This window comes from Terrapene carolina, unplaced genomic scaffold, assembly GCF_002925995.2.
Source record: "Terrapene carolina triunguis isolate 2854851 unplaced genomic scaffold, T_m_triunguis-2.0 Scaffold88, whole genome shotgun sequence".
Taxonomy (NCBI): Eukaryota; Metazoa; Chordata; order Testudines; family Emydidae; genus Terrapene; species Terrapene triunguis.
Genome location: NW_020664439.1, coordinates 22575306 through 22595570, shown reverse-complemented (window position 1 = coordinate 22595570; position 20265 = coordinate 22575306). Strand labels below are relative to the sequence as shown.

The 20265-nt window shown below is 42.6% G+C and overlaps 1 protein-coding gene across 1 annotated transcript in view; it reads right to left on the bottom strand.

The window, feature by feature from the left end:
* Positions 1-14578, bottom strand: part of CPB1 (carboxypeptidase B1) — a 29713-nt gene extending 15135 nt beyond the window's left edge. The window contains exons 1-6 of the mRNA XM_026649989.1: positions 14508-14578; positions 14322-14397; positions 8767-8891; positions 4442-4541; positions 4247-4348; positions 3300-3401 (exon numbers count right to left, since the gene is read on the bottom strand). Coding sequence (XP_026505774.1) covers positions 3300-3401; positions 4247-4348; positions 4442-4541; positions 8767-8891; positions 14322-14397; positions 14508-14578 — 576 coding nt within the window. The remainder of the gene's footprint in view (positions 1-3299; positions 3402-4246; positions 4349-4441; positions 4542-8766; positions 8892-14321; positions 14398-14507) is intronic.
* Between the last annotated feature and the right edge of the window lie 5687 nt (positions 14579-20265).

Here is a 20265-nt window from a genome sequence, read left to right as displayed (position 1 = left end):
CCTGCTGCCCCAGCTCTGGCCCCCACCTGCACCTCCTGCCGCCCCAGTCCTGGGCTCTCCCCCGCTCCTCCGCATCTCCTGCCACCCCAGCCCTGGGCTCTTCTCCCCGCCCCTGCACCCGCACTCCCTGCTGCCCCAGCTCTGGCCCCCACCTGCACCTCCTGCCGCCCCAGCCTGGGCTCTTCCCCCTCCGCACCCGCACCTCCTGCCGCCCCAGCCCTGGGCTCTCCCCCAAAGAAAGAATTGGGTGGACTAAATGGACATTGCACCTCTCTATCTGAAGCCTAGCAAGGCAGGTACGTGGATCCCACTAGAATTTAAAATGAAAAGTAAGGGAGGGGAGGCTCTACTAGCCTGGACAGCTTTAGATACAGTACCAGGCACGTAGGAGGATTTCCACTACTGAGCCATGGAAGCAGAAATTGACTTTTCTTTTCCAGATTTAGCTAATATTCAGAAAGGGAATCCAGCACCTGCCTTCCAGATTTGAACACCCTCAAAATTCAGGAGTGCTCAAGCTCAATTTGGGCAGCTGTTACTTCATTTCTCCCAAATCAAATATACTGATCCACTGTAACTTGCTGTAGGAAAAAGTAGAATAAATTGAGCAAGAAATGCTTCCCAGTGGTTATTAGGACTGGAATTGCTATTTTCAACAGCCATTGCTTTATTATTATTATTATTATTTATTATTTTTAAGTTTTAGTTTTATTTGTTTAAAAGGAAGACAGTGATATTGCATTGGCAAATTCCCCATAGAAACAAAGAATGGAACAAAAGAATAATAAAGGCACCTCAACTTTTCCTCATTTATGTAGGACAGTCTTATAATATGCATCCAGATAGCCTTCAATCACACAAGCTGAAAATTGTTCCACTTTACTGCAGTTCTGTAACCATATGGGAACCAATCCTGCCTGTGTTCATCCAAAATTCCTGCTGAATGACCCGCCCTGGGAGCGAGTTACCAGTGACCCAGGGCTGGGGTGGCAGGAGGGTGCAGTGGGGGGGCAGCCAAAATTTTTTTTGCTTGGGGCAGCAAAAAACCTAGAGCCGGCCCTGATTGCACTCATGTTTCCCTCACTTTGCACACATGTGCATGACTACACGGGGTGCAAAGCAGTTGAGAATCAGGCCTGTAGTTTGTTGACTGATAAACAATGTTCAAAAGCAGATTATGGTTACTGGGAGAACTTGTGCTTCTTCCTGCCTTTTGCATATTCTCTAACTCAGCTCATGCCTCAGAGCCGCCCGGGAGGGGGGGCAAGTGGGGCAATTTGCCCTGGGCCCCTGTGGGCCCCCACGAGAGTTTTTCGGGGGCCCTGGAGCGGGGTCCTTCATTCACTCCGGGGGCCCCGGAAAACTCTCGCGGGGCCCAGGCCCCCGGAGCTTCTTCCCCTCCGGGTCTTCAGCAGCAGTTCGGCGGCGGGGGGTCCTTCTGCCCCAGGACCCGCTGCCGAAGTGCCGCCGAAGACCCCAGGCCCCCTGAATCCTCTTGGCGGCCCTGTCATGCCTTTCCTTTCTGCTTTTGGACATTTGTGTCCAGTAGCACTTTTAAATAAACAAAAGAGGATCATAATGTTAAAGTACTTCCTCCCTCCCCAAAACCACTGAAGAAAGTCATCACCTTCAGTCAAGTACATTCATATATTGACTGTTTCAGCTACCCCCGCCCCAATGATTGTAGTAAAAATAATTGCTAAAAGAAAAATGGTAACAGGTACTATCTTCAGTTTTACTGGGAGATAAAGAGATCACTTTCCCATCTGCTTGTCACTTTCAATTTCCATTGTTCCTTATGCAAAACTACATGGATGTCTCTCGGAGGACAGGAAGATTAGCCACGTCACCACTATGTCTATGCTAGCATGAGCCAATCAAATGCATTGGTTTTCCTTTGTTTGGATTTTAACTATCTCCTGCTGCTTCTGTTTTAAAACCTTTAAATGTAGGAATTTTTATAAAATTTGAGAATTAAGCAGAATGGAGTTGTTTTTTAAAGATTATTCTACTGAAGAGGAGTGTATCTTTTTCCCTTTAGAGGAGGCTGTGTGTATAGTGTTCATCAGCATTCCCTACCTATGTAGTGTTAGGAGATGAGAGAGAGAATAGAAACTTATATTTCTTTTAAGAATTCATAAAGGAAGCATGGAGTGAACCTCACTTCACGTGTGAGTCTCATGTACTAGAAGATGATGCTTTCTAGTTACAGAAAAATGTTATTTCTTATTATATGTAACAAATTACATTTAACGGTAAGAAGTGGTAACTGTTTAAGGCAAATAATACGAACATTATTATTTTCCTCCCCCTGAATACAACATTTAGGGAGCTGTCTTCCCAGCCTTTGATTACATTTCCATAATCTTATTTTGTTTAGGTGAAGAAAAGCTTCCACCCCTTCTCTTTCTTTTTTTGGAGAAACAGAATGATTCCAAGGAACCCGGGAATATGAAGCATTAGGAAGACAGGCATCCATCCTACTTCTATAATGTACACTCAGATGCCTTCTACAGTTTACCTTGACTTCTCCCATTCTTTAAAACCACACACAGGGCTGAATTCTGAACCATTGAATTCAGTGTCAAAACTTCTACACCACAAACTGAGCCAGGAACATGACTGGATTTGTAGTGTTACCATAGTGTTATAATAATATAGACATGAAGCAGATTCATTGGTTTATCCGTCTATCACCTCTCTATATATACATATATGCCCAGGGGATTCTAGTCATACCTACCACAGTGAGAATGAGTAGATCATTTCTTTTAAATAATTTTAATGGAAATTAAAGGGCAATACTTAAAACCGCAAAGCAAACTTGAGTGGTTGCCTTGGGATTCCCCTGGCAGACAGCCAGAATAGCCTGCACTATGCCTCTGCCTCCCAGCCTTGTCCCTGGTGTAGTGGATGTGGCCAGTGACAAGAGGCAGCCCAGATTGCAGCAATTCCTGGATGTTGGAATGGCCCCCTCAGGGGTCATCACATCCCTGAGGCGTCCTGATGCTCTTTGTTTCCACAAGCTGCTCAGGTATCAAATGGCCAGTCCTGAGGATCCGGCCCACAGTGTGTATACACTTCACATCAAGGGGAGAATGGAGCCCAAGTTGTATATTTCCAACCCAAATCCAAAATCAGAGAATAAAATTAGAAAGCACTGTATTAGAAACTGCCAAGGACTGAACTGCAAGAGATCGTATTATTGTATTTGTTTCACGTGTGTTACAGTCTGTGTCAGTTTCCTCTAAAGTTGATTTATTTTGTGAAAACTCTTTTTTGTTACTGAGTTTACCAACCTCTTTCACAAACCACTGGCAGAATGCAGGGGAGATCCACTCTCTTGCATGGAAACCACAATCCATAAAGATGGCCTTTTTGTTTGAACCACTTTTCCCCACCTATAGTAAATAAAATGTCATGAAAAAACAACCTATTTGATATACAAATTATTAATATTCTGTCTCCAGACTAGTGACTCTAAAGGTGAAACCTGACAGCAGTATGAGCTATATTCCTTGATTAAATTGAAAACCTAATACTAACAAAGTACATTTTTGCCCTTCTGGACAATTAAGTTGTTCAAGTTAAAATAGTACAATCCTATTTGCTTTATTTTTTATTAATGCAGACATGACCATATTTTCACAGAATATTTCATTACTACACAGTGTTGGTAGATTTCTTATGATAGTATTATTAGTTGAAAAGACCAAGTTGGCTATATACATTCTAGTGAATGCTGGTGCTGTTTTGGGTAAGTAATTTTGTCTCCTTCTCCATCTCCCCCATTCCCCCCCTCCCCCCATTTATTTCTTGGTATCTTATTTATTCATAAGAGTTATGTGACAGAAAATGATATCTGAAGAAGATAGAGAAATTGGGTTTGTTTCCTGTGCCAGATAGACTGACATTTATAGATCTCTTTATAGTAAGTGGGTTTACAAACAACAGATGGCGTGAACAATTACATAAAGGTAAATTATCATTTACATTGCTCACAGGAATGTGGTTAAATTTATAGGTCTGAACTTCCAAAATATTTATTATGGGTTTCACTCTATAAACCCTTTACCTTAAATCAAAAGGATAAAAATTCACAATAAAAGTAGCTCTCAAAATCTGTTTTGATTTCCTAGAGGATTTATAATACATGTCAGAGTTAGTGATGCCTTAATAAATATTGTAATTTTATTATTTTTACGAGAACCGACCAGACTGTTAAAAAGAAATGAAAAACAATCACCTTCAGGAGGTATATGGGCCGTCCCTGAAATGTAGTCCCAATCTGAGTGCGGGAGACAAGGTTTGCGTTCTGAGCAGCAATGTCAGCAGTCCAAGCAGCTATCTGTTTAATACAACCATTAAGTTAAATGGCATCTCTAACCCCAGTTCCAAAGCAATTAATGAATGAAGAGTGTAGCATATTTATAGACTTTACCGTTTCCCAGTTGTTGTATTTTTCATAATTGTGTCCAGCAGCACGAACATTGCTGTCAAACTGAGCATCAAGTACCGTCTTCAGGTTGTCGATCAGAATTCTGCAATAAACCCACAATATAGAAAGAAGACTTGTTAGTGGGGTGAAATTGTCCAGAAAATTTGACTTCCCCTGCTGGAGAAAACATTGGGCAGATGGCATTGATCTACCATTTGGAACTACAGTGATTCTGAAATGAAGTGTTTGGGTTGGGACTACATTCCTGACCACAATGTATGGTGAATTCACATCTAGCCTAATTTTGCCTTATGTTCTGCTCCAAGGATGGGCTCTTCGTGGCCAGCAGCTGTCCACCAGGTCAGCTCTTTTCTCCCAACCCTCCACAGTGCGAGCTCTTTTGGGTCAGCTGCAGGGAAGTTAACAGCCTTCTTTTCCCCATGCTCTAAGGATAAGCTCATGGAGCAAGTGCTCTTCCTCTGTGAGCAGCCCACTCCCCTTCACCGCAGTGTGAGCTTATGCGGCCATCATTTTCTTGCTTGTGGACATGGGCTTCTAGAGAACAGGGCCTTTCTTGAGTTGATAACACAGAAGGACATTTGCCCCATAATGTCACAACATGATGATGTAACATCCCAATGTATTGAAAAGGCACCACCGAGCAAACATCTGTAAAATGGTAACCCTCGCTCTGTCAAACCAAACTCCCAGTGTTCAGGTGTGGTTTGGCAGCCTCATAGTGCCAATGGACTGAACAATAATCCTAGCTCTACTATATTTGTTGTATGCTGGCTGCAGCAAGGTGAATGCAGTCATCCAACAAACAAACATCACACAGGCAATGAAATCCTGTCTGCCTCTGACTGGATCTCTGCCACTCACCTTTCCCATGGACTAAGGCCTGGTCCACACTAACCCCCCACTTCGGACTAAGGTACACAAATTCAGCTATGTTAATAACATAGCTGAATTCGAAGTACCTTAGTCCGAACTTACCGCGGGTCCAGACGCGGCAGGCAGGCTCCCCCGTCGATGCCGCGTACTCCTCTCGCCGAGCTGGAGTACCGGCGTCGACGGCGAGCACTTCCGGGATCGATCTCAGAAGATCGATTGCCTGCCGCCGGACCCGGAGGTAAGTGTAGACGTACCCTGAGACTCATGAATAAGGTTTATCATCAGACAGTACCTTGGGACAGTTTGCTTTTATTCCAGCTACTCTAACTTTTGTTTTCCCAGCGCTTGTCTTACCCTGAATAGCAAGAGGGTCAAAAATTGCAAAAACAATATGTTCTTGATCAAAGTGATCTGGATAGAAGAGCAAGAGGTCAATTTGCTGTGCAACGCCAGCCTTCATAACAAACACTTGAACTGGTTGCATTGACATAATTTCAGGGCACTGCAGCTGCAGATCAAAGAATTGTATTTACTTTGGCTGTCACAAGGACATTCTGCTGAAGTTCGTCAGGGACACCCTGCGACCCTCATGGCCTCACAATCAGAAGACAGGTGCATGAACTTGTGCAAATTCATGTATATTGTAGGAAATTCTAGCACATACCAGTATAACTTCCTTGCTAAAGAGAAAATCTTACTTTCAATGGATTCTTATGCTATAAGGGGGCAATAAGAGCACTGAAAATAATCTTTTTAAGAACTATAATTATATTTTTATTGCCAAAATATATGGGTCTTTCCTTCATAGGGCTACTCTGAATATGTCAGAAATACAATTATAGTGGCAAGTGCAGCATTAATAGCTCTGCTGTGGTTTCCTTAAGACATGAAAAAGAAACCGTTTGGTCTTTTAATGTCTTTTAATGAAATAACGTTACTACCACTGATAACTACTGAGGTCTCTGCTTTAATATTAGTGGTAATTTTTTTGTAAATGTCCCATTAGCATTAGTTATTTTGCATACATTTGTCTTATGATATGTTAAGGGGCTCCAGTAAATGTCTCCAGGGATGGATTCTTAACAGATTGAAAACACAGATTTAGCAGATTAAACGGACTAATTTAATGAGAGCTGCATGATCTAGTAGGAAGGAGTTTGATCTAGTGAACCGAGCATGGGGCTGTGAGCCAAAAGCTTGTCTACCCTAATCCAGCTCTGCCACTTGACTTGGTGTTTGTTTCTGTATATTGGTAAAATGAGATAATACTCACTTACCCACTATACAATGAATGGTCCACATATATCCATATGTTCCAGCTGTTTTGTACTACTATGGTGACACAAGTCAGCCATAAACCTTATTAGGGAAAAAAGGTGGGCGAGGTAATAAATTTTATTGAACCAACTTTTGTTGGTAAGGGAAACAAGCTTTCAAGCTTACACAGAGCTCTTCTTCACGAAAGCTTATGCTCAAATAAATTTGTTAGTCTCTAAGGTGTCACAAGTACTCCTGTTCTTTTTGCGGATACAGACTAACACGGCTGCTACTCTGAAACCTTCAGAAAACTTGTCTCTCACCAACAGAAGTTGGTCCAATAAAAGATATTACTTCACCCACCTTGGGTCTCTCATATCCTGGCACCGACATGGCTATAACTATACTCCATAAATCTTATTGGCAGCTGCCCCAGAGTGGCACAAAGGAGCCAGAACATATTGCTGATCCTGGCTGATCCTGGCTGATCCAGTATTTGCATAGTGATTTGAAAATATAAATTACAGGTGGGATTTTCAAAGGCGCCTAAATGACTTAGCAGCACAAGTCCTTCACTGTGTGGGCATGAGGACTATCAGAATCCTTCCATCTTGCTTGAGTGCTGCTGTGATATCTCTTAGGAACTTCTGGGACTGAATAGTACTGCATCAGATATATTGGAAGACTTTGTAAGAAGTTATATGTATGGTCCCCTTACAACTTCATGACGATAACTGGATCCAGGACCTATTTGGAGGGATTGATTATTTACTCTTCTCCTTAGAGCACTATTTAAGTGTGGAACTTCTTTGAGATCAATAGGGGACTTGAAAATTTTATATAATACTCCAACTGTTCCACCTAAGGCCTGATCTGACTTGTATTCAAGTCAGTGGAAAGATTCAAGTGACTTCAGGAAGAGGAAGCATTAACTGAAGGCACTGCACCCAAGAGATCTTTTCCTGGATTAAATAAGAATAGGATGACTAATTTGCTGAATTTCTAACCATCAAAGACATTGTGTAATGCAGAGACAAGGTGGGTGAAGTAATATCTTTTATTGGAAAACGTCTTTTGGTGAAAGAGACAAGCTTTCAAGCCACACAAAGCTCTGCGGCCATTCAATAATAAATAGATGAGTTGAATCAATATTCTTTGTTGTAAGTAAATCACGTTGCTCAAGGTGTTGTATTGGACAGATTGTTTCAGAAAGTGCCATGGGATTATTTTGTAAACAGATGGGTCTGTGAAATCTAGGTTTTCTAACTCCTGGATACTAGTTTTATGATGATAATTAAAAATAAATGAAAACATTGTTTGCGTGAGGAAACCTCTTGCAGTCTCACTGAACTGCTGTGTGCCTTTGGCAATTCACTTCAATTTGCTGGACCTCTGTCTTTTCCTGCCTTTTGTCTATTTTGACTTTTTATACTGTAAACTCTTCAAATCTCTTACTATATGTTTTACAGAGTCTACCTATCGTGGGCAGTGGGTGAGCCCCTGGCTTGGGGAGGCCGGCCTGCCCCTTCTGCCCAGGGCTCTGCCACTGCCACCGGAGCCCAGAGCCTCCACCCACGCTGCGGGTGCCAGCCCCCCCCCGGCTCCAGCCCCAGACCACCCGAGCGCCTCCAGCTGCAGAGCACTGGGAGGGCAGGCGGTGCAGGACCCCCCATCCGAAGTGCCAGACGGGCAGCATGCCCCCCCATCCCCAGAGTGCCAGGTGGGTGGGCGTCGAAGCCCCCAGCATCCCCAGCCCCAGAGTGCCGGGCAGGTGGGCGGCATGGCCCTCAGCCCCGGAGCGCCGGGCGGAGTCTCTGGCCGCAAGCTGACCCCCATAAGTCCCAGCCCAGAGCCCCGGCCACAGGGGAAGAGCCGCCCATAGCAGAGCGCTGGGAAGCAGGAGGAAGTCTGGGGGCAGAGCGTGAGCGGGGCCATGCAGGGCTGTGTTAGGGGAGGCTCAGCCTCCCCCAGTCTTTGATACCCGCTGCCCATGACCTCTAGGGGCTACAATAATAATTAATAATTAATTAATAAACATCTTAACGAACAATTATGGCTTTTCTGTTGTGGGAGGGCTGTTATGGGAATGGCTTTCTGTTATGGGAGGGTTGGCTGGGTAAATTTACTCTGTATTTACCCTTCTTACATTCAAAATATCAAATAAGAAAAAAACATACTCATATTCCACTCCCCTCTGCTCCAGGAGACGCTCAACATCAGAGGACTTGTCCGCTTCAACTCGGAAATCAACTCTCATTTCTGGTTTTACTTGTGTGATGGTGTCTGGATTCCAGAAATCAATCTGAAAAGTGGAACAGATGAAAATATATACATATGTGATTACGATTGTTAGGTTGGTATCTATGGCTCGATAGTGATAATATGGTAAACTTCATTAACTCAAGACAGCACCAGGGCTATATTCCATTGATCTACCTAAGTTTTCCAAAATTAAACAAAATCACATGGAAAATTAACTACAATGATTGTATTCGGGCATGTAGTTCACACATTGTGAGATGTAGTTTTGCTCAGATGGCAGTGACAGCTTTCCAAGATTTCAGTTCAGCAAAGTACTTAAGCATATGTTTAAGAGCTTTTAATGGACTGGGGCCTAAGGCAGGAGATGAGCATTCAGGTTCAAAGACAACTTCTGGACAAACGTGTATGTCCATCTGAGGAGTGAGTAAATTAGAAATATCATCTTTCATATATTTTTAAGAACAAAAGAGACGATTATGATCATCAAGTGAGACCTCCTGCATAACACAGGCCACAGACTCTTTTCCAGTAAGTTCTCCAGCAAGACCATAAGTCCTGTTTGAGCTATAGCACATCTTTGAGAAAGATATCCAGTCTTGATTTCAAGACGTCAAGTGTAGAAAATCCACCATGTCTCTCAGTAAGTTGTTCCAATGATTAATTATAATCAATAATGAATTAATAATTATTAAAATGGAAAATGACTGCCTAGGAAGGAGTACTGTGGAAAGGGACCTGGTGGTCATAGTGGATCACAAGCTAAATATGCGTCAACAGTGTAACACTGTTGCAAAAAAAGCAAACTTCATTCTGGGATGTATTAGCAGAAGTGTTGTAAGCAAGACACAAGAAGTAATTCTTCTGCTCTACTCTGCACTGATTAGGCCTCAACTGGAGTATTGTGTCCAGTTCTGGTTGCCACGTTTCAGGAAAGATGTGGACAAATTGGAGAAAGTCCAGAGAAGAGCAACAAAAATGATCAAAGGTCTAGAAAACATGACCTATGAGGGAAGATTAAAAAAACTGTGTTTGTTTAGTCTGGCAAAGAGAAGACTGAACGGGGGACTTGATAACAGTTTTCAAGTACATAAAAGGTTGTTACAAGAAGGAGAAGGGAGAAAATTTGTTCTCCTTAACCTCTGAGGATAGGATAAGAAGCAATGCGCTTAAATTGCAGCAAGGATGGTTTAGGTTGGACATTAGGAAAACTTACTGTTGGGGTAGTTAAGCACTGGAATAAATTGCCTAGGGAGCTTGTTGAATCTCTGTCATTGGAGATTTTAAAGAGCAGGTTAGAAAAACACCTGTCAGGGATGGTCTAGATAATACTTAGTCTTGCCTTGAGTATAGAGGACTGGACTAGAAGACATCCCGAGGTCCCTTCCAGTCCTACAATTCTATGATTCTATTTTAACTGTTAAAACTTTCTGCCTTTTTAATACTCTGAATGTATCTATTTTCAACTTCTGAGCATTATAGCTTATTAAGCCTTCCTCTACAAGTTTAAAGAGCACTCTACTAACTGAAATCTCTTTCCCATGATCAAGTTACTCCTTAATCTTATCTTAGATAAACTAAATAGATTGGGCTTATGTCTCTCACTATAAAGGCAAGTTTTATAGACCTTGGATCATTCTTTTAGCTCTTTTCCAACCCCTTTACAATTTTTCATCATTCTTTTTGAAGAGTGAACACTGGAACTATCCACAGTATTACAGTAATGGTCTCACTAATGCCAACTGTGATCCTCTTGCAGCCAAAACTCTTGATTTCAGTGAGAATTTTGTCTATATGAGGACTGTAGGATTGGGCACTTAGGCCCTGATCCTGCAATAAACTCAATGTGGATAGAACCCTATTAATGTCATCAGGGCCGGCTCTAGCGTTTTTGCCGCCCCAAGCAGGGAGGAAAAAAAAAAGCCACGATCGGTGGCAATTCAGCGGCAACTCTAGCGCTGCTTCATTCTATGGCGGCAATTCGGCGGGACTGAACTGCCAGATGTGCTGCCTCCCTCTTCATTGGCCGCCCCAGGCACCTGCTTGCTATGCTGGTGCCTGGAGCCGGCCCTGAACGTCAGTGGGGCTCTGCATGGGCTCAGTGGTCTGACTTTGGATAGCTGCTTGTAGGCTTAGGTCCATAGGCCAGTGGTCCCCAAACTGTGGGCTGTGCCCCCCTAGGGGGTCATGGAGGAACGTTCGGGGGGCATGTGGTAGAGCTGGAGCCAGCACCCACAGGGGGCGGGAGGGAGTGCCATGCTTCCAGTCCCACTCTGCTCCCAGCCCAGCTCTGCTACTAGCCTCGCTCCTCCCCCAACCCTGTTCAGCCCCCAGTCCTGCTCTGCCTCCAGACCCAGCTCTGCTTTCACTCCCTCTCTGCCCCCAGACCAGCTCTGCCCCCAGCCGCAGCTCTGCTCCGCCCCCGGTCCACTCCCAACTGTCCTCTGCCCTCATTACCTCTCTGCCCCCAGCTCCACTCTGCCCCCTGTTCAACCCCCAGCCCGGCTCTGTCTGTGCCTAGCCCCAGCTCCTCCCCCATCCCCAGTTCTGCCCCCAGCTCTGCCTTTAGCCCAAGTTCCTCTGCCGAGGAAGCCTTGGCTGTGCAGAAATGGAGGGGGGCCAGGAACAGATTTCACTACTGGGGGAGGAGGGAACTGAAAAAGTTTCAGAGGGCTAGCCATGTTAGTCTGTATCAGCAAAAACAACGAGGAGTCCTTGTGGCACCTTAGAGACTAACAAATTTATTTGTGCATAAGCTTTCATGGGCTAGAACCTACTTCATCAGATGCATGGAGTGGAAAATACAGGAGCAGGTATAAATATATGAAAGGATGGGAGTTGCCTTACCAAGTGTGAGGTCAATCTAACAAGACAAATCAATTAACAGCAGGATACCAAGGGAGGAAAAATAACTTTTGAAGTGGTAATGAGAGTGGCTCATTTCAGACAGTTGACAAGAAGGTGTGAGTCACAGCAGGTGGAAATTAGTATTGGGGAAATTAGGTTTAGGTTTTGTAATGATCCAACCACTCCCAGTCTTTATTCAGGCCTAGTTTGCAAATTAATTCCAGTTCTGCAGTTTCACGTTGGAGTCTGTTTTTGAAGTTTTTTTGTTGAAGAATTGCCACTTTTAGGTCTGTTATTGAGTGACCAGAGAGATTGAAGTGTTCGCCTACTGGTTTTTGAATGTTATGATTCCTGATGTCAGATTTGTGTCCATTTATTCTTTTGCATAGAGACTGTCTGGTTTGGCCAATGTACATGAAAGCGTATGCCCAAATAAATTTGTTAGTCTCTAAGGTGCCACAAGGACTCCTCGTTCTTTGTGGTGAAAAAGTTTGAGCACCACTGCCATAGGGGCTATATTTGTATTTATACCTTAAGGTGTATACATTTTGCCTGGGACTAAATAAGCCTACTTGCATGAGTAAAGGCTACTGATGTGAATAAAGACATTTCTAAAGCATCTTTTTCCTTAGAATCTAAGCAATGAACAAAATATTATTACCTTGGGGATTACAATAATGTAAACGGAGTGCTGTCATCTAAATATACAATGATAAATGTGTGTTCACTATTTAAGATTTATAACTTTCTCTTCCTAACCATAATAAAAAATAAATCACATCTTTTGTTGTTTCTGTTGCTGCTCTATTTATTTATTTATTTTTATTTTACTTGCACTTGTGTCAACCCATTCCTTAAGTGAATATTGCTTACTATGCAGTTTCCTCACAGTTTGTAATTTCAAGCATAGTTCAAAGTTTTTTTTCTCTTTTTGAAGGATTTCAGGGGGGAAGTTTTGGCTAGCATAAATGTTATAAAGCACAGGCAACTCTGATTCCAATAACAACAAATATTTTCAAGTATATTTCATTTGGAATAGTAATTTTTGATGCAAAGATTACTATAGTTTTCTTGGTCCTTTTGTAGTCAATATTGTCACTTCCTGATAACCAAATCTGCTGTTATATGGGCACCAGCATGTTTTCCCCATTATTACTGTATGCAGAATAAATATAATCCATGCAAATAATTAATAAATTTAATAACTACCTTTTATAACAGATAAGACCAGCTTCTGCATTCCTTACGCACCTATTCAGATCAATGCGAATTCTGGGTTCAAAGTATCTGCAGAATTGAGCCTACAGAGTATCTCTAGTCCACAGGAGCACTGTACACATACTGTACATAAATCGGTGAGATGGGGATCACTGTGTGTATAAATAATTTGGGGCCTGATTCACTAAATCTGGTACAAGGTGCAAATTGTACCTGTTTCCTTTCCCCAGATGGAGGAGTTAAGCCCCGAGAGGACTGGTGGTGGTACGTCCACAAACTTCCCTTGGGTTTACTGTTTGGAGAAGTCAGTTTTCAATCTCACTGGTGGCTTCATTAAAGTCCTATTAGTAAAGGTTGCTGTGCAGGGAGCCAATTCACCATCTTTCCAGGCTATGCCCCCTCTCTGGCCATCACCTCCCTAAGTATAAGGGAGGTTTGTGGCTGGTGTGTCCATCCATGAATGCTGTATTTGTGTGTGAGCTAACTGTTATCCCAAAATTGGTTACTAGTCCTGACTGTCAACTATTTTGGCCATAATTTTGCATAGATTTTTGATTTTCATTTTTTAGGAAAAAGAAAAACCAGCCCTCTAATTTAATTCCTTTATAAGGCACACTTGAAAGAAAGTATGGCATGTTCATTTATATAATGAGGATGAGGAGGCAGTGGCACACCAATAGCCTTGCCTTCTCATAGGATATCACCCTATTGCTGGTGATAGTGCCTCCACTTCTGCATATCATTAAAAATGTCATGTTTTCATCTCACCGATGATGGCATTTTTTCTTTCCACAGCTATTTTACTACATCAAAGCTGAAGGGAAGTATTGAAAACACATTTGCTGCCTTTATTATTTTTTCTCACGTCATCGTCATGTCATCATATATCTACATCAAGGTCAGTAAAAAAACAGGCAGCTTGATTGGGCATGGTAGGAAGCTTTAAAGAAAATCCAAGGAAGAAAATATACTGCATGAGAGGCTAAAGGAAAGTTGAAGTTGGATGCGAGCCTAGTTTTTTAGGTTATTTCTAAGTGAACAAATTCTGTTGTAACTATTAAGTTAAAACCACTGGAAACTGGAATTTTCATGTGGTGTTTAGCATAACACGTATTCAAAAGTATCGTACCGTACATTTTTTCTCTTGTTTTTTAGAGTCTGTTGCATTATGTGCTTTAACATGCAGCTTGGATTATTCAGCTAGATTTTCTAGAAATGTGTTTATTTAGCTCCTGTCTTGTGACCTAGTCCTGCTCCCTCAACAGGAAAATTCACATTGACTTGAATGGACTCAGGATCAGGCTTCTAATTCAGCGGTACGATATACAGTATTTCTTAGATCAGTATTGGTAAAACAAAAGAGCTTTAAATTACAGTCTATTCCCCCACCCAATTCCATCTTATTTACCTGCATGTTGCCGGCCAAGTTGTTGAGGAATTCTACCTGTTCTTCATTGTGTGGTGTTACACGAAACACCTTCTCTCTTGGTGGTGGAGGAGGTGGGAGAAAAAGGCATGATTAAAACAGGCAGATCAGCTAAGAGAGTTTTGTTTAGCAAAAAAGTACCAGTTTAACCTTAATTTGAATTCTTACCCATCAAAATGTTGACTGTGAAGTGGAGCTGAAGCAGCTGCGGCACCTACAAGAACCAATACAGCCCACATTTTTTTAGAAGTAAAGGGCGTGTGATTATTCTCATCTGCTTTTATAATCCAGTTTATCCTGCTCATTACTAATCACACAGCAAAGCAGCCCTTCATTAGCTGATTGATTATTCTCCTGTCCTTGTTTTATCTGTACACTGTTTATGATCTGTGTATTTTGTTGCACACCTGTGGAAACAGAGCTGAGAGTCTCACAGCTGGCTCAGGGTGCTCACCACTAAAACTGGATGACCTATTCATAGTGGAGAATTTATATGATGAATCTTGCTCTTTTTATTACTGGTGAGCAATTTTCATGAATTTTTATTCAAAGTAATTCAATGAATGTACCTGAGAACAAATTCGGTGCACAAGCTGTATGCCAATTGGGCCTACAATATATCTCTAGTCCACAGGGGCACTGTACACATCCTGTACATCATTCAGCGAGGTGGGGATCATTGCTTGTGATTGTCTAGGTGATGATTGCATCTCTAATCTAAATGTCTAGGAGGAATTTGCCTCTAACCCTTCATATATTTTCTGAATGCTCACATAATATTCGACTCTACTCCGCATATGGATAAAGAAAATCTAATGACATGTAGTCATATAAATAAAGGGCCACATTTTCAGCTGTTCCCTCCGTTTCACACCTGCAAAAATGCACACAAGTGGTTGTAAAGGAAAAATAGTACTTGCCCCTATTTTGCTCATAACAACACATAACTTTGATAGTGTGACAGACCCAGACCAGTGGGGTACAGGAGTCTGGTAGAGGGCAAATATACTGGTCACTGGATGAGTAGTTTTCTGTTCCCTGAGTGACCAGAGCAGGGGCTGCACTAGAGTAATCAGGAACCTGCTAGAATCAGTTAAGGCAGGCAGGCTAATTAGGACACCTGGAGCCAATTAAGAAGAAGCTTCTAGAATCAATTAAGGCAGGCTAATCAGGGCACCTGGGTTTTAAAAAGGAGCTCACTTCAGTTTGTGGTGAGAGTGTGAGGAGCTGAGAGCAAGAGGCGCAAGGAGCTGAGAGTGAGAGGGTGAGCTGCTGGAGGACTGAGGAGCACAAGCGTTATCAGACACCAGGAGGAAGGTCCTGTGGTGAGAATAAGGAAGGTGTTTGGAGGAGGCCATGGGGAAGTAGCCCAGGGAGTTGTAGCTGTCATGCAGCTGTTACAGGAGGCACTATAGACAGCTGCAGTCCACAGGGCCCTGGGCTGGAACCCGGAGTACAGGGCGGGCCCGGGTTCCCCCCAAACCTCCCAATTGACCTGGACTGTGGGTTCTCCCAGAGGGGAAGGTCTCTGGGCTGTTCCCCAACCCACATGGTGAATCTCTGAGGCAAGAAATCCACCAATAAGCGCAGGACCCACCAAAATAGAGGAGGAACTTTGTCACACTAGTTAGATGTCATACTACTCAATTCACCAAGCAATAGATTCATTTTAATTGTGTTCACTGGTACTAACTTAAACTTTGTATTTTAGCCCAGGGAGTTGTAGCTGTCACGCAGCTGTTACAGGAGACACTAAAGACAGCTGCAATCCACGGGGCCGTGGGCTGGAACCTGGAGTAGAGGGCGGGCCTGGGTTCCCCGCATCCCCTCAACTCCCTATTTGATATAAGAGGAGTTGATCTGAACTGTGGGTCCCACCAGAGGGGAAGGTCTCTGGCCTGTCCCCCGACCCATTAGGTGGGCCAGCAGAGACTGCGGGGGATTGTTCTCCTCCTTTCCCCCATGCTGGCCAGTGATGAGGTTAGCCGAGTGAACGACAGGTTTGTGCCACTAACAAAAGGAGCCAAACTGAGGACTGCCGAAAACCTCTGAGGCGAGCAAATCCCCCAGAAAGCGCAGAACCCACCAAGGCAGAGGAGGAACTTTGTCACACTCTTTTAAGAATAAACATGATTCCACACCTGAATATCCTATGATACTCTTGGGAGGCAATTTTGCAAAACTACACTGAACAGCCTAGAAATACTTTAAGACTGGAACATCCAACATATGCAGCCATTTGCACCTAACAGTCTGATCCTTGATGAATTTGTTGTTTAAACAAGATTCCCAAATTGCACGTATCTTATGTACCTGAGAATTATATTTGCCAAAATATAAGGATTGAACTTAATTTACAACTAATGACCTAATTTTGTAACACTGCACGTTGCCACAAACAATAATCTTACTTAGAGTCAAGTCTGCTAAGCAGGATGACAGCAGGAGTTATTCTGACAGACTGCCAAAACAATAATGCAAGGACTTCAAAAGTTTTAATTTTAAGATGAGATCTACCATATTTGATAAAATTGTATGGTCTCATGAACATTGCTAAGACAATAGTGCAGAATGATCAAGCCCAGAACTTGCAATGAATAAATGATCACAAAAAGTAATCAAACAAATCGCAGATGTCATCATTCCCTGTTGAGCTCTAGGAAGCATCTCAGAAATAGAAGACTGTCAGATTTCAGTGTTTGAATTCACTTTTAAGAAATTCTTTGTGCCTTTTCATGCAGTTTCCAAAACAATCACTAACCCAGCTTTACTGCTAGTACTACTGAGCTGCCAAGCTATGTAGAATATTATAATTCTGATGACAGTCTTTGCTGTGTCCATCAGATTAGGTCAGAGAAAACTAGTGACATGGAATCTTATTGAAGTGGTTCATTTTGCATCCCAGGATTGATGATTATGTGTCAAATTATCTCATAAGCTAGCTCTAAACATAGTCTTGTTTTTCTAACCACATTAGATAAATGTTCAATATCGGTATGATAAAGTAGCAGCACCGGGAGAAATCAAATAGCAAATTAAATTTGGATAGACCAGCTGCTCCCTTCATTTTATGACTACAAGACCATAGCACATCAGCTGGACATGGATGAGTAAACCATTGCCATATATACTGGGAACTGACAGAAAAGGTTAGAATTGGATATCTTTGTTCATGCACATTGCCCATCTTCTTGAAAAGATTTGAAGGCAAGATTTTTTTTAATCAAAAATGAAACACAAACAAACAAACAAACAGAAAAGACAGCATGTATCATGGTTTAGGAGTTCATCAACAAGGAGTAAGTTATTTAATGCATAAAAAAACCAACTTATTGGCCTCCACAATTTTATTCTGGTCGTTATTGCTTGTGCATCTTCTAGCATTCAAGCCACATAGAATTTTGCCACTTGCAAGAAATGTTCTCTGGGTTCTGTTACATGAACTCTAATAAAGGATGTGTACTAATAAATGAGTATATTCCAGAGAGAATCAACTTTCCCAGCAATTTATTGATTTCAATTTTAAGAACATGAATGTTGCAGTATTCCATTTTGAAGATGCATGTGAAGGCTAAGTACAGACAGATAAGAGGAAAAATACATATTAGTGTCACCATTTCACAAGCACCCTTCATCTTGTGAAGCCTTTTGTCCTATTTGTTATCATACTGAGTCCAACACTATGAGTATAAATAATATCTGTGCTCTAGTTCTAACATAACAGATTTCCTGACTCAGACATCTGGTTGAACTATATTTTAAAATTTTTCCAGTACTCTTGGTCACAAAATACTGTAGGTTCTTGTAATCCTGGTTGAAAATCTTTATTATGCTCCAAAGAGTTAATTCAGACTAATGAGAAACTCATGAACGGCCAAATCTGAACTATGTCATATATATGTAACCAAACACCAACACATGTTTGAATAGTGGGAACTTTCCTGCCTTCATTTATTTGTTAACGTAATACCTGAACTTTAACCTGAGTTTGCAAGATATTGCTATTGAATATATTCTGACGACCTTTGAGAGTTCTTTGAAGATATCATGAACTGCAGAATCTGCCATCAAGCCTATGTGCCAAGCTTTGTTGTAACCTTTTCTCTATTTATATTTTTAATTCATCAAAGGCGTTTTCAACTTTATTGTCCTGGGGCAACCCTAATTATTGAGGTAGGCTGTTTTAGTGGCTGTACATAGATATCTTCCATTATTTTCACCTTTGCAGACATAGTTTAATGTGCTAGGACCAGATTGTCCCCTTCTGTGGCCACATTCTCCTTCCCTTAGGCCAACTGAGGGCACTTCCTGGAATTGGGATCTGTCTGGGAGGAGGGGACAGGGTCTGGATGGGGTGAGGAAAGGGACAGACATGGCTGGAGGGGTGCATATTGTTCCCCTCCAATTCTGTCCCCTTAGAGCCCCCTCTGTAGCAGAGAACCCACCTTTATGAGGGTTCTCAGGGCAAAAATAGCTAGTGGCAATGCCTGATAGGCCATCTCTAATGGGGTATAGGAAGAAGACCCCAAGTTTTCCCCTATGCTCGAGTTTCGTTATAAAACAGGATATGCCTACTGGAGTGGGGGTGGGTGTGACTGGGGACCTAGGACCCAGAAGAATATTTCTCAAGCTGTAGGAGAGGAAGCAGGAGCAGCTGGGCCCAGTCATTAGTGAGCAGCTATAGAGAGACAATGAGGCAGAAGGAGCGTGCTGTTATAGGGAGAGACATCCCATTCCCTCCTGACTGGGAGGATTTCAGACTGCATATACTGCTGGCCCACTACCCACTGAAAACTCTCTTCAAACAAAGAACCTCAGCCTTTTGGGATGCTTGGTCAAAAAAGATATGGCTGATGCCGCAGCTTCCTGTGACCTATTGGGTCTTAGGTTTCCCTGGCTCTATCAGATGAAAGCTGTTTTATGAAGAATCTGGGATGTAGGCAAACCACATCTGTGAGGGAACATACTGTACATCATACATCCTCATGGACTTTTCTTCTCCTTACTTGCCTCCTGTGAGATTTAATGGGTATCACTGAGTGAATCAGTGTTGCCCACTAGTGGCTGAACCACAGAAAGGATAAAGGATCTACTAGTACAAACGGTTACAGAAGCTGTCCTTTAGCTCAAGTGGTAGAGACCTCTGGCTACAGAAGCTGGTTTCTGGTCCCAGGTCCCCCGCGTGTGTGATGTGTAACCAGTTGTCTGTTGTTTGCAGCACATTGGTTTATTACAGCAGAGTTGCTGCTTCAACTGGTAATTCATACAATTAATGGTAAAATAAACAGGCTCTCTATCTCCTGTCATCCAGTATGACATCAGATTTCCAGATTAAACTGCAAAACAGAAGCACTATGTTCTACAGTAGGTAGTGTGTCTAGGAATTAGAGCAAGAGAGTAGGTGTCAGGAATCTGGGGTCTGTTCCCACTTTGGAAAGCATTTTGAGATCATCAGCTGTATAAATTCAAAATGTTGTCATTCCACTTTTATCATTTACAAAAGAGGTTGTTATATATGTTTGTGCAATAATCTAATCTAGCAACAAAAGGGATTTATTAATTATAACGTGTAGATGGTCTAGACTGGTGTCTGTATGTCATCTGTGTTCCTTTTGGATAAAAGAGCCTGGGAATAGTCAAAGGTCAAAATATTGTACTCTGAACCTGCAAAATTGAATTGTGTGGATGCAGCTGCAGAGCAATAACAGAGCTGCTAAGCAGGCAGGGCCAGCTCCAGGCACCAGCCCAGCAAGCAGGTGCTTGGGGCGGCCAAGGGGAAGGGGCGGCATGTCGGACTCTTCGGCGGCAATTTGGCGGTGGGTCCCTCGGTCCCTCTGAGGGAAGGACCTGCTGCTGAATTGCCACCGAAGAAGAAAATGGCGCGGTGGAGCTGCCGCCGATCGCGATCGCAGCTTTTTTTTTTTTT